The 13,501-nt window shown below is 32.6% G+C and overlaps 2 protein-coding genes across 2 annotated transcripts; both read right to left on the minus strand.

Moving 5' to 3' along the window:
* Window positions 1–5,994: 5,994 nt before the first annotated feature.
* LOC130945405 (pentatricopeptide repeat-containing protein At1g09220, mitochondrial) lies at window positions 5,995–7,821 on the minus strand. The gene has a single exon (XM_057874127.1). It carries the CDS (start codon window positions 7,769–7,771, stop codon window positions 6,233–6,235), a length of 1,539 nt encoding a protein of 512 aa, XP_057730110.1. The 5' UTR covers window positions 7,772–7,821; the 3' UTR covers window positions 5,995–6,232.
* A 2,162-nt stretch (window positions 7,822–9,983) lies between these two features.
* Window positions 9,984–13,414, minus strand: LOC130965841 (serine/threonine-protein kinase AtPK2/AtPK19-like). The gene is made up of 6 exons (XM_057890605.1): window positions 12,681–13,414; window positions 12,163–12,245; window positions 11,962–12,082; window positions 11,584–11,757; window positions 10,976–11,083; window positions 9,984–10,615 (listed from the first exon to the last, which is right to left on the minus strand). The coding sequence occupies exons 1-6, from the start codon at window positions 13,281–13,283 to the stop codon at window positions 10,331–10,333; spliced, it is 1,374 nt and encodes a 457-aa protein (XP_057746588.1). The 5' UTR covers window positions 13,284–13,414; the 3' UTR covers window positions 9,984–10,330.
* Between the last annotated feature and the right edge of the window lie 87 nt (window positions 13,415–13,501).

A 13,501-nucleotide genomic window follows, 5' to 3' on the forward strand; every position in this document is an offset into this window, starting at 1 on the left:
AATTCATCCATTTAACTTACCTTCATAGTTAGAGGTTAACAAAGTGGGAGAAAAATCTAATTCTCATCACAATTGATAAGGATAACTAGGAAAGGACCTCCAGTTCTTATACCTTGCCAAGAGATTTTATTAGTGTTATTTTATTTTACTTGTCATATAATATATTCGCACCTTACTTCCAAAACCCCAATTTTACCTTTTTCATAGCCAATAATAAGAACATACCTCCCTGCAATTCCTTGAGAAGACGACCCGAGGTTCAAATACTCGGTTATCAATTTTAAAGGGGTTTGTTACTTGTGACAACCAAAACGTTTGTATGAAAGGACTTTTGAAGGTTTAGAAACTATACTTGCAACGAGGATTTATCCGCAAATTTCTAGACCACGCAAAAGTTCTAACGTCACCCTCTCCCCCTCTTTTGTTGAGGGAGGGTGCCCAGGTCGCCAACTCAGGTCTCTCAGCTTAGCATTTTCCTCTATATTGATGTACTTTTCAGCTCTTTCCTGTACATCACTTAGAGAGACGGGGTGTCTTTTAGATATGGACTGTGAGAAGGGACCTTCTCTAAGTCCATTGACTAACCCCATTATGACTGCCTCTGTGGGCAGGTTTTGAATCTCTAAACATGCTTTGTTGAACCTTTCCATATAGGCTCGTAAGGATTCTCCGACCTCCTGTTTTATTCCCAGGAGGCTCGGTGCATGTTTCACTTTGTCTTTCTGGATAGAGAACCTCATCAAAAACTTCCTTGAGAGGTCTTCAAAACTGGTGACCGACCTCGGGGGGAGGCTGTCGAACCACTTCATCGCTACTTTCGATAGGGTGGTCGGGAAAGCTTTGCATCGCGTAGCGTCGGAAGCATCAGCTAGGTACATCCGACTTTTGAAATTGCTTAAGTGATGCTTCGGATCCGTGGTTCCATCGTAGAGGTCCATATCGGGGCTTTTGAAGTTCCTCGGAACTTTTGCCCTCATTATGTCCTCACTGAAAGGATCCTCCCCTCCTAGGGGCGGTTCTTCTTGCTCGTCACGGGAGTTCTGACTTTTGAGGGAGGATTCTAACTTTAAGAGTTTTCTTTCTAACTCTTTCCGTCGTTCCATCTCCTCTTTTAGGTTCTTTTCAGTCTCCTTTTGTCGCTCCCGTTCTTGTTCTAACTGTTCCAGGCGGCTATGGACTAATCCCATGAGTTCAGTGGCATGGGATGGTCCCTCTTTCTCTGATTCGCGCCCTTCTGAAGAGTTTACCTTCGGATTTTTTACTCCGGAGGTACCTTCCCTGTGTTGATCATTGGTTCCCTGGTGGAAGGTCAAGTCTGCATCATTATTACCTGTGTCCAGATTCTCTTGTTTAGAATCTGACTCCACATGACCCTCTTCGGGGGATCTGTCCGCCATCACTGGTTGATCTCTCAGGTCCCCGGCAACGGTGCCAATGTTACGGTGGGTAACCGGAGATTAGTGGATTGGATGACGTTGGTCGGCCCAATCGTTGAGAGAGGAGGCCTTCGAATGGGTTTGCACTTCAGGAGCCTCCGTCCGACTTGCGTGCGTGAAAGAATGGGGGGTGGTACCTGCAAAGACACTCCGATGCCTAAGTCAGCAAAGGATTAAGCAGATTTAGAATGTATTGGAACTTGGAGATACCTGAGGGGTGTCAGTGTATTTATAGTGGTGATCCAATAACCAGCGCTGAAGTAATTCCACCTTTTGAGGTGGATAACCGTCCCTTTATCTTAGGGAAGTTGAGATATGGCTCCTGGAAGTGGGTAGAGAGATTTTAGGGACAGTTACTCATTGGAATGAGTGATTATCTGCCAGTTAATCATTGTCCCCGACTTCTCTAGGATTGGTCGTGATAGGAACCGACTTCATAGGGAGGAGGTCGGTTCAAGGCGAGGCTCAATCCTCCTGAATTGGGCCCTTTGTTGGGACCTGGGCCTCATCGTTGGGCCAGGGTATGAACACTAGTATAATAGTATTACAATTTTTTGGGTACATAATTATACTAGTATATCTGAATGTATCAAGTTTTAAAAATAATAATATAATTTAGTATTTCTTTTATATCATACTACTATTTATCCTTTTGTCTATTTTTTTGTCAATTATAAAATTATTTATGATAATTTTTTTTATTTTTAAAAATAATTTTTAATATTTTATCATCTATTATGCTTAAAAAATCTTTTTGACATATATTGTACTTCAAATTGTCTAAAAAACAAAGTTGAAACAAATTTAATAAGCATTGAATTATTTATATCGAATTTATCTTTATTAAAAAAGTACTGCCATTATTAACCTCTAATAATATAATAATTTCTATTGAGTTCTACACTTAATTTTGTTTGGAATACATTAGCATTCTGATTTTTACGAACATGTATATCAAAACATAATCTATACGTGTAAATTTGTCCCTCTATCTATACTATAGAATTTGCCTTACTTATAACTACTACGGTATTAGGCACTAGCCCATATTTTTTTATTTTGGTCAATACAAAGATGAGGCAAATTCTACGTATAGATGAAAGGACAAATATACATATATAAAACATCTTTGAACGGACAAGTGTCTCTGAGAAGAGACAAATTCTGTCTTTAGTGCAGGTTATTGCAGGCCCTTTTCAGTTAAACAGATCACGTATTTGATAGAAAAACTCGCATAAAATATATAATTATTAGTCCTAATTACTTATGACGTTTTTTTTTTGTCTTGAATCACTGATTACGTTTAAATTAAAAGCCTTTTCTTTGATGGGCTGTTTGTGTTTTTGAATTTTTGAAAGCATATAAAAGTTAAATTGTTGTAAAAATAATAACTTCATTTCCCAAAAAAACAAAAAAATAAGGATCCCAAAATAAAATGCCAGCAACTTAAAAAAAATTCAAAACGGATGAATATTTATTAAGCTATGCCAAAAAATTAACTGTTAAAAACTCTTTCAACACAAACTAATATTAATAGCAGTAATAATTATTGTATATTATATACGCTCCCCCTCCTTTTATCTAGTAGACATATGTGAATATAAAATGTATGTTCCAAAAAAGAAATGCATATAAACTGCATATTATTTTGTCTTCATTTGTCGATTGTATTTACCCATGTTTAAGGAAAGGATGTAATAAATCATGTTGAGATATTTGTTAAAGGTATGGAAGAATAATCTTTGTATGTGAAAGTTCGGGTATCAAAACATTTAACATGATTACGTTTGTAATTGATCTAATAAAAATTCTTCTCATCTACCATTAAATTTGTATTTGGATTGAGGTTTGTTAAATAGAATTTACATAAAATTAATTTTGTAAATTTAATTTTTATTAAAAGTAAATTTGGTATTGATATGGTTTATATTTAGAAATTTTTATATGAAAATAGATTATAATAAATTAAATTTTGTTTAGATTATATTATTCAAAATAATTATTAGATGAAAAATTATTAAAAAATATTAATTTAAATAATTATTTTAAATTTTTTATTATTTTATTTTAAATATTAAAATATATTTTGATATTTTTTTAATACTTTCAGTGTTCTTTAATATTATGTTAGCTATAATTTTTTACTACTTATGATTTTAATATTACTTTTAGATAATAATATTCTTTAATAAAATTTTTTTTAATGAAATGTTATTAACATGATTAAGTTTATTTTTTTTATTGTAGTTAGTTTTATTATTGTTATTATTTTGATTATTACTATTACGTGTGTTAGAATGAATATTATAATTTATATTAAAATTATAGATTTATTTATTATGTGTTTTTAGAAAACATGTTAATATTACAAAATAAATTTTTTTTATTAAAAATATAAAAGAAATTAAATTTTTAATGTATTTATTTTATAATTATTAAATAAAAATATTTAAAATTTTTTACTAATGATAAGCTTATCGTATGCTCTTATTATTAATATTAGTACAATAATTATTGTTATTATTAATAATTTAATATTAGTTTGTGTTGAAAGAGCTTTTAACAGTTGATTTTTTGGCATAGTTCACCAAATATTCATCCGTTTTGAATTTTTTTAAGTTGCTCGCATCGCATTTTGGGATCCTTATTTTTTAGTTGAGTAAACACCCAATCTCAATCTGGTCTTTATTCATTTTTACGAAGGACAAAGTGATTTTTGTCCAAAAAAAAAGAGACACTTCGATCCTTAATTTTTTTATTTTAGGACAATACGATCCTTCTATTAAAAAATTAGTTAAATAATAATAAAAATTAGTTTTGTGGGGATTTTATTTGTATTTTGTGGGGGTTTTAAACCTCCACAAACTATTAATAATTTTGTTTTTGAAAAATTCCTTCACCAATGGTGATTAAGTGAAGAAAAACTATCAATGAAAATGATGCCACAAAAAAATAGTAATTGTAGTACAAATACTTTTTAAAAGAAAAAAATAGCATCGAATAAGAAATGAAAAAAGAGAACTTTAATGTTAATAATATTGAAATTAGTGATGATGACGGCAGAGGAGATAATGATGATAATAAATCAATAAAAATAATAGAAGTATGAGCGATAATAATGAGGATAAAGAAGATAGTGGTAGTAGTGGTAGTAATTGGTTATATTATTGAAAATAATTTTGTGAAGGTTTAAAACTCCCACAAAATATAAATAAAATCCCCCACAAAACCAATTTTTATTATTATTTAAATAATATTTTAACAGATGGATTGTATTGTCCCAAAATAAAAAAGTTGATGGTCGAAGTGTCCTTTTTTTTTAGACAGGAATCGCTTTGTCCTTCGTGAAAATGGACAAAGACGGATTGGGTGTTTACTCTTTTTAGTTTTTTTGGCATATGAGTTTTTTTTTTTGCAATTATCATTTTTACAACAACTTAGCTTTTACATGTTTTCAAAAATTCAAAAACACAAAATAGATCCATAAAAAAAAGACTTTTAACTTAAACGTAATCAGTGATTAGAGCTGATAATTATGTATTTCATGCGAATTTTTTTATCAAACACGTGATTCTGCTGAAAAGGATCTACAATAACCTGCACTAGAGACAGAATATGTCTCTTTTTAGAAACACTTGTCCGTCAAAGAATGTATCAGTAATAATTTATATATGTAGATTTGTCCCTCCATCTATTCAGTAGAATATGTCCAAAGATGAATCATGACCAACCTTTAATGGATCAATTTGTTCTAAATTGAACAAATTATTATTCTTTATGCTAATGATCGTTTAAAAATGAGTGTTCTAAACGAGTGTACAAGTATAGAGTATATATACAGGACGAACACATTTTTCTTGCATGATCGGCTTTTGACTCCAAAATAGGACAAATAATTTGGCACTACGTCTGCAGTAATTTATTTCAGAATTTGGATACTCTAAATTTTAAATTTTTACTTTTAAATTTTTACTTTAAAAGATAAAGTGTGATCTCTCACTCTTAAATTATTTTTCTTACATTTTTTTTGTCCTACCTATAAAATAAATGGTGAATAGGAGTGTTCATGGATCGGATAATATCCACAAATCAACGGTAAATATCCGCACTCTTTACAGATCAGATCGCAGATATCTGCTCTACATCCGCATACCCGATCCGCATATCCACAGATCCGCATAATAATAATAAAAAACAAATAAATAATATATATATATATATATATATATATATATATATATATATATATATATATATGTTTGGTATTATATTTACTTTTTTTATGTTTTAGTTAGTAAGTATTATTTATGTATTGTATTATTTTATTTTTGTTATTTAAAAAAAATTGATTAAAAATATTTTAGGAATAAATAAATTTAAAAGTGTAAAAGAAATATTTTTATTGAATTTTTTACATAAAAATATGATTAAAAAGAGAATGTTCAATTATGCGGATATATCCGATATCCGATATCCGATCCGATCCGCACATTTGCGGATCGGATCCGATTGGATCTGACACTAAAAAATGCGGATATCATATCCGATCCGATGAGAATTGTGCGGATCGGATCGAATTTTCGGCCATATCCGATCCGATCCGCGTACACCCCTAATAGTGAATGATCACACTTTACCCTCTAAAATGAAATTAAAAATTTAGAAGATTCAAATCATTTATTTCATGACTTGTACTAGTTGCCATACTTGGGGACAATTTTCCCCCAATGTTCAAAGGTTTTTCCACATCTCTTCTACAAATGATGGTAGACACCTATGTTATTACTATATATGATTTAGACTGAACTATAACCAGGAATTTTAAATGCAATTCTCTTGTCTATCATTTCCCTTAACCTCTCAGCATCATTAAATCTCCCAACACAAACAAAGATATTGGACATAAGAACATAATCCCCACCATGTCTTCTCTCCATCTCTAATATTTTTCTTGTTACCCTCTGACCAATTTCAACATTATTATGAACACTACAAGCACCCAACAGTGTTCTCCAAATCACAACATTGGCTATATCAAGAGGCACTTGCAAGGCAACATTTTCTGCTTCCTCTAACCTCCCAGCCCTCCCTAACATATCTATCAGACATCCATAGTGCTTGATATCAGGCTCAAGCTGAATATCATTCACCATTTTATTGAAAAACTTGAGCCCCTCCTCCACCAATCCACCATGGCTACAAGCATTCAAGACACACAAGAATGTCACGCAGTTCGGCCTCAGCCCGGCTTTCTCCATCATTTCGAAACACTCCACAGCTTCCCTCCCCATCCCATTCATAGCAAAACTAGAGATAGCTGAAGTCCATGATACCAAATTCTTCCTATGCTCTGGTATCTCATTGAAGAATCTAATTGCACTATCTATGCATCCACACTTTGCATACAGATCAATCAGTGCATTACAAAGGCGTGTATCAAATTCATTGAACCCTTTCTTTTCTACATAACCATGAACTAATTGACAAATCTTAACATACCCTAAATTTGCAACTGCGGGAAAAATAGTCAAGAAAGTAGCTTCATTAGGTTCTATACCATGAACAACAACCATTTCCCTAAACAAAGACAAAGCCTTCGCAGGCTGATTCGAGCGAGTGTAACCATCCATAACAAGGGTCCACGAGACCACACTCCGGTCTGGCATTTGATTAAACACTGAACAAGCAAGTTCAACCTCACCCCACATGACCAAACCGGTGATCAAAACATTCCAAGTGACAGTGTTTCTCTCAGGCATTTCCTCGAACACCTTGAAGGACTCAACCAAACGGCCAAAATTTGAGTACATCTGAAGGAGCCCAGTTTGCACATAGACATGAAACTGAAACCCCACCTTGAAAATAAGGGAATGGAGCTGGATCCCAAAGTGGGTACAGGTTGAGTTGGCACAAGCATGGCATAGGAATGCAAAAGTGAAGGTGTCAAGTAAAGGATATGTCAAGAAAGTAAGGGACTTTTGGGTGTATGCGAAGAAGTAAAGGGCTTGTTGGGGTAATGAGACAAGAAAATAAGAACGAATAATGTTATTGAAGAGTAGCAAAGAAGTGAGGTGGGTGTAAAAAAGAGGGAAGTGGAAGAGGCCAGAGGTGATGGTGTAAGAGTGGACTTGTTGGGTGGTTTTGTTGTGGTGGCGATGGGATGGTGGGTGTTTTAGAAGAATGGAGAGCAAGTGTTGTGGGTGCTTGGGTTGGGATGAATATGAACTGGTTTTGGAATATGGGAAACCATGGTGAATTTGGTGAGAGATGGTAGTAGTGATCGGAATGAATGGGAAATAAGCTGAAAGAGGGTGCCTCAACTTTAGGTGTATCATAGTATGTATGACACAATGACATGCAATGTGATCAACGTGGACATTTGTTAACAGAACGAACGCCAGCAACAGGAGAAGAAGAACAGCAGACCCGCCGAATCACACAGGCGTTCGCGGCAGTGGCCGGTGGCGAGTGTGGAAGCACAAAAGTAGGATTGTAAAACACAAATATAAGGGGTAAAGTATTTTTTTCTGAAATTTGATAAAACTTTTAAAAATGCTTTAAATTATATTTTGTTTAATTTTGTTTTAAAATTTTTTAATTTACATTAAAAGTAATGGATAACTTTTAATAAGTACAACCTTTAATATAAGTATTGGACTCTTTTAGTTGCTAAAAATTATTATTGAATTAGTCTTAAATTTTTTTAAAAGATTAGTTATCAAAAATACATTTAATACAATACAAAATTTTAAGATAAAATTAATACAATACAAAATTTTAAGATAAAATTAAAATAAAATAAAATTTAAAATATTTTAAATTTTTAAAAAAAATTAATAACAAAAATTATATTTATCCAAAAAATAATATTTATAACTAATAAATATTATTATTTTTAACTAGTATTGATTTGTACTTATATTATCTATTTAATAGAATTTTTTATATATAAAAAATATTTATTTATATTTATATTAACTAAAATTTTACATAAATAAATTAATAAAATTTTTATGTATATTTTAAAAAATTTATATACATAAATTAATAAAATTTATTTATTAAAAATAATTTAATATTTATACTAACTAAATAATAATAAAAAAATACTAAAAGTTATTGCTCCAAAGAGTTTCTATTATCCCAAATATAAGGCATGTAAAATGGGTCCTTTCTCCTTAGCGACTTAGCGTCAATGTTGGTTTTTTTTTTTTTTTTTTAAGTTTTTTAACTATGTGTAATTCTACCTGAGTTAAAAATACTTCTACATTTTTTGAACACGTAAAGAAATACTTTTAGCTTTCATAATTGGATTTTATATATGTTTTTAAAATTAATTTGATATATTATCAATTTAAAAAATATAAATAGGTAGATAATATTCTTTTTTATCTTAACCAATTTTTTAACAAAAACTAATAATTTCACTTATGTTTAGACAATTAAATTTTAGTTTAGTAATTAACTAAGCTTGGTTAGTTTTAAAAAATATATTAAATATTAATATTTATTAATGTTGAATTTGTCTATTTATTTATTTTTATTTTTGAAACTTATAATAAGATAAATATTGTTTCATGTTTAATTTAATAATATAATTTTTTTACATAAATTTCAATGAGAACAAAGATAATATAATAATAGAAACAATATATTAATCTATATGTGCTTATTAATTTATTTTCAAACTTCTAATAAAAATAAATACCTCCTTTTTTTCACTTTTGTTTGTCTCTGCTTGAATTATAAATCATAAATAGGATATAAAAATACTGATATGTTCTTAAATTTTATATATAATGGTATTTAAAAGAATTCCCATATTAAAATATTTACTAAATTCTCTTGGAAGAATTTAAATTTACTATTTAAAAAGTTATGTTAACATAAATTCAATTAGTTATGTAATTTTTTTATTTGTTATACTATTTCATTTATATTATAAGCATATTAGATATTGACTATATATCGGATGCAATACCGCCGTCTTGCATCTGCGCACGTATCTTGGATGCACTGGTCCATGTCAAAATATAAGCATCCCACTGTATCCGAGATGTGACTAATTACTCATTTTGGTTGGTAAATTCTTTATTTAAATCGATAAATACTATATTTATATAATTTAAATAAAAAAATCCCTTCATAATTTATATCAGCAGTGACAAAAAAAAAAAAAATAAAACTCAGTCCTTTTAGAAGACAAGTATATTCTTTATCGACTACACCATAGCACCAACTATTTCGGCAAGCAATAAGATTCTTTTCTGTTAAAAAAAAAAAAAAACTCTTTTCTGTCTCAAAACGTGTTTCTTGATGCTTGACTTTGTTGTTTAAATAATGATTAGCATCCCATTGTCTTGTAAAACATGCAGCTATAGAAAAGGCAGTTCTTCGGAGTTGAATGTTTTTTTCCTCAATTGTTGTGTTAAGTGTAATTATTTTACCATTTACATCTTCTCTCACTTTTTTTTTTCTGTCAACTTTTAAAAAGTGTAAAATAAAAGATCAGATTTAACTGAGGAAGAAAATTGGGAAAATCCATTCTCCAGCGGGGCCTAAATACGCAATAAACATGTTTTGTATTAGAAATGGATATCCTGATGTATGCTCCGTACCAGTCCCAGACTCAGAAAAGGGGTCAATTCATTTTGTTGTTTTATAGGGAGGTAAGGAAGAAGACTACTGTGCCATCTCATCCAGTAAATATTCTCTATATGTATGCTATTTGTCTTTGCATTCACAGAGAACCCTTGGTTACAATGATACCGCATCAACTAAGAATCAGGGGAAGAATTGGGTTATAGTCACTAACGCTTTACTGCTTTATTTTTTATACATCCATTCCATATAATACACATCCTCTCCGGTATGACCGCCTTTGGCAGTTCAGTCTATTTGGATGAAAGCCAGGGGTTTGGTGCGACATACGTGTAGCCATGGAAATGGTCACCGGCCGTGGGAGTGGAAGCTGGTGAGTCATCTGGAGGCATTGCCGTCCAGCATTGGTCAAAGTTAGCTGTACATTCTTTACCGGAGACATCTGGTTTGAACTTAGGTTTGAGTTCTCTCGCCTCCAATTTCTTCCAATTGATTGGTCGAAACCATTTGTGACTTTTGATCTGTTCATCTCCATTTGGCCCGTTGCCTAACCTTGTTGATGGATCCTTTTGCAGCAACTGTAACGAGTAAAAACAAATATGCAGGTTTTTTAAGCATCCAAGATATCTCTCTCACTATATCTCTAATAAATAACATAATATCTCAGAGAACCAAGCTTTCCAGGTTCCTTGTGTTCTTTTAAAATTTTAAAGATACAATAATAACTTTTTATGTCAAATAATGTTTTTAGTACCTTGAATTAGAAACCACATTTCTTAGTGTGTCTGCTTCAAAATAGATTTACATATTGCAAGGACAGTTGGGAACTTAAAAGACCTTAGTTCTGTAAGAACACTAACTAAACATCAAGGCAGTAAATTCAAAAACCTTTATCAAATAGTTTAAGGAATGAACACATTCTACTATTGTCTACTTACCCCTTTGAGCAAAGAATGAGCTTCTGTGGAAACCGTTGGTGGAAGTTTAACTTTCTCTTTAATAATCTTCTCCTGAAGCTTCTTTTTGTTCGTGTGTGTGAATGGTGCCTGCCAAATGAAAAGCTAAAAATCAGGAAAAATGAATGAAAACACTTTGTAGCACAGCAAAAGCATTCTGTAGAGTGCTGTGATTTGGCTGTATGAGCTACGAAAAGGGCAAGTCTAAGAGAGCATTCAAGGAAAAAAAAAAAAAACAATATTCATCCACAATAAGGGCCATCTTGAGATAATGCAGTCAAGCGCTATGCTTTTGTTATTGACACACTCAATAGAAAACTAATTGGAGATTGACAACAAATAAACCCCCCAAAAAAGAAGAGCTTCCAACTTTGCATTACTAAATACTGTTGAACCATACTTGATTATAAAAGGTAGTAAATCCCTTTTGTGGATCACATGCATCAATCATTTAATTGTTTCCACAAAAGGTACCAAATGTGCATATTATTGCATACCATCATGTAATTGAATTATTCAACTATGACTCAAGCACACACAACCTATGCATAAGTACTGATAACGATGCAAGATGAGAAAGATGACATTACCTTCCCTGTTAGCATCTCATACAACAAAATACCAATGCTCCACCAATCTGCATCCTTATTATGGCCTTTGGCCAGTATGATTTCCGGAGCCATATATTCCATGGTCCCACACATAGAGTTGGATCTTCCTGATTCGTCAATCTCTTTCGACAATCCGAAATCAGTTAGCATCACCTATACAGAAAAATGTCAAAGTTCAAGAATATATTGTACGTCACACAATCAAAATAATATCATAGCAAAATCAAATTTGACTTGTCATCAATACAAATTCAGACATTACCATACAAGGTCAACTAGGAAATTTTAAATCAAGGAAATTTAACAATTTTCAAACAAATCCCTAACAACAGTATGTTTAAGAGCCATGGTCATTACATGCCCATCACCATCCATAAGTATGTTCTCAGGTTTAAGATCCCGGTGCACGATGCCATTCTTGTGAAGATGTGAAACAGCAGATACTATCTCAGCAGTGTAAATCCTTGCCTGATCCTCACTACTCAAACATATCAAAGCCACAATTAAAAAATAAAAATAAAAGGTGCAGGATTTTCACAGTGATGGAGAACATTATACCTGAAGATGCCCTGTCGATAGAGATGAAAGAAGAGATGCCCTCCATTTATGAAGTCCAAAATCAAATACAACTTAGATTTAGTCTGCACATAAATTTCAATCGAACATAGCATTAAGGTTAAAACTGGTCAATAAAGTATTTGATCTAGAAGATAAGATTAGATAAGAAAAGGAGAAAAAGAAAATCAAAACAGAATCCAAAAATTGTTCCACAGCATTCTACATGTCCAAGGATTATAAGCAGAAAAGAAAGACTGGATGATTTCTTCACACAAGATATTATAAACTCCTTTAATTTTAATTTTCCAAAAATAACATCATAATCCAAGAACAACAACTTGGGTGTTTCCAAAAGAAAGGATTTGATTAGAAACCAGTGTTAAAACACTTGTTTACACTGAATCAAAAGGGAATTCATCTGTATATACAAATCCATTATCAATTTCATAATTAGTTTTAAGTCCACTAGAAATTCATTAAATTTCAGACTCTGATAGTTTAGCAAAGTAAATAAGAACCTGGAAAGAGTAGCGAAGTTGAACAATGAAAGGATGAACAACTTTAGTGAGAATATCCCTCTCAGCTTTCATGTAATCCACATGGTTCTTCTTGATGATGGTCTCCTTCCTCATCACCTTCATCGCAAACACACCATCTTCACAGCACTCTTCTTCGCCCCCTTTCTTTTGATGCTGCTGCTGCTTCTTCTTCCGTACAAGAAACACCTTCCCAAATGAACCCTGACCAACAACCCTCAAAATCTCGAAATCCGCAGGCCCAATTCGAGGGCTCACTTTCTCTTCTTCGATGACATTGAGAGGCACTTGTTCGGATTCTTCTCCCTCGCTCTGAGAGGAGAGTTCGTTGACGAAGGAGAGGATGGGGTTGGAGGGTGGGGCCACGCGAGGGGAGGGGCCCACAAAGGAGTGGGACCTGCTGTGGATCACGTGCGGACTCATTGCAGCTGAGGGTTCGTCGTGGTGGTGCCCGAATACATGGTTAAAGTCGAAATCCTGTTCATTGTTTGGAGGTGGTGATGATGAAGAACAAGGTATGGTGAGCTTGCTCAGGTTAGCTGCCATTAGAGAGAGCAGGCTTTTTTTCTGAGATGTCGACACCATTCTGTTAGTTTCCTTGTTATTCTTGTGGTGGTTGATTCATTGGGGCTTCATTTTATGGGGAAAGGAAAAACAGAGAGAGCTGGCAATTATTGTTTGATGCATGAATGAATTATGGGAAGTGGGAAGAATGGACGGGGAACCGGAGGGACTCGTGTGCTTTTATTATGTTCATCATCATGACGCGCTTTTCATGTGCGTGAGAATCAATTGCCCTTGGG

This window comes from Arachis stenosperma, chromosome 1, assembly GCF_014773155.1.
Source record: "Arachis stenosperma cultivar V10309 chromosome 1, arast.V10309.gnm1.PFL2, whole genome shotgun sequence".
In the NCBI taxonomy this organism is placed as follows: domain Eukaryota; kingdom Viridiplantae; phylum Streptophyta; class Magnoliopsida; order Fabales; family Fabaceae; genus Arachis; species Arachis stenosperma.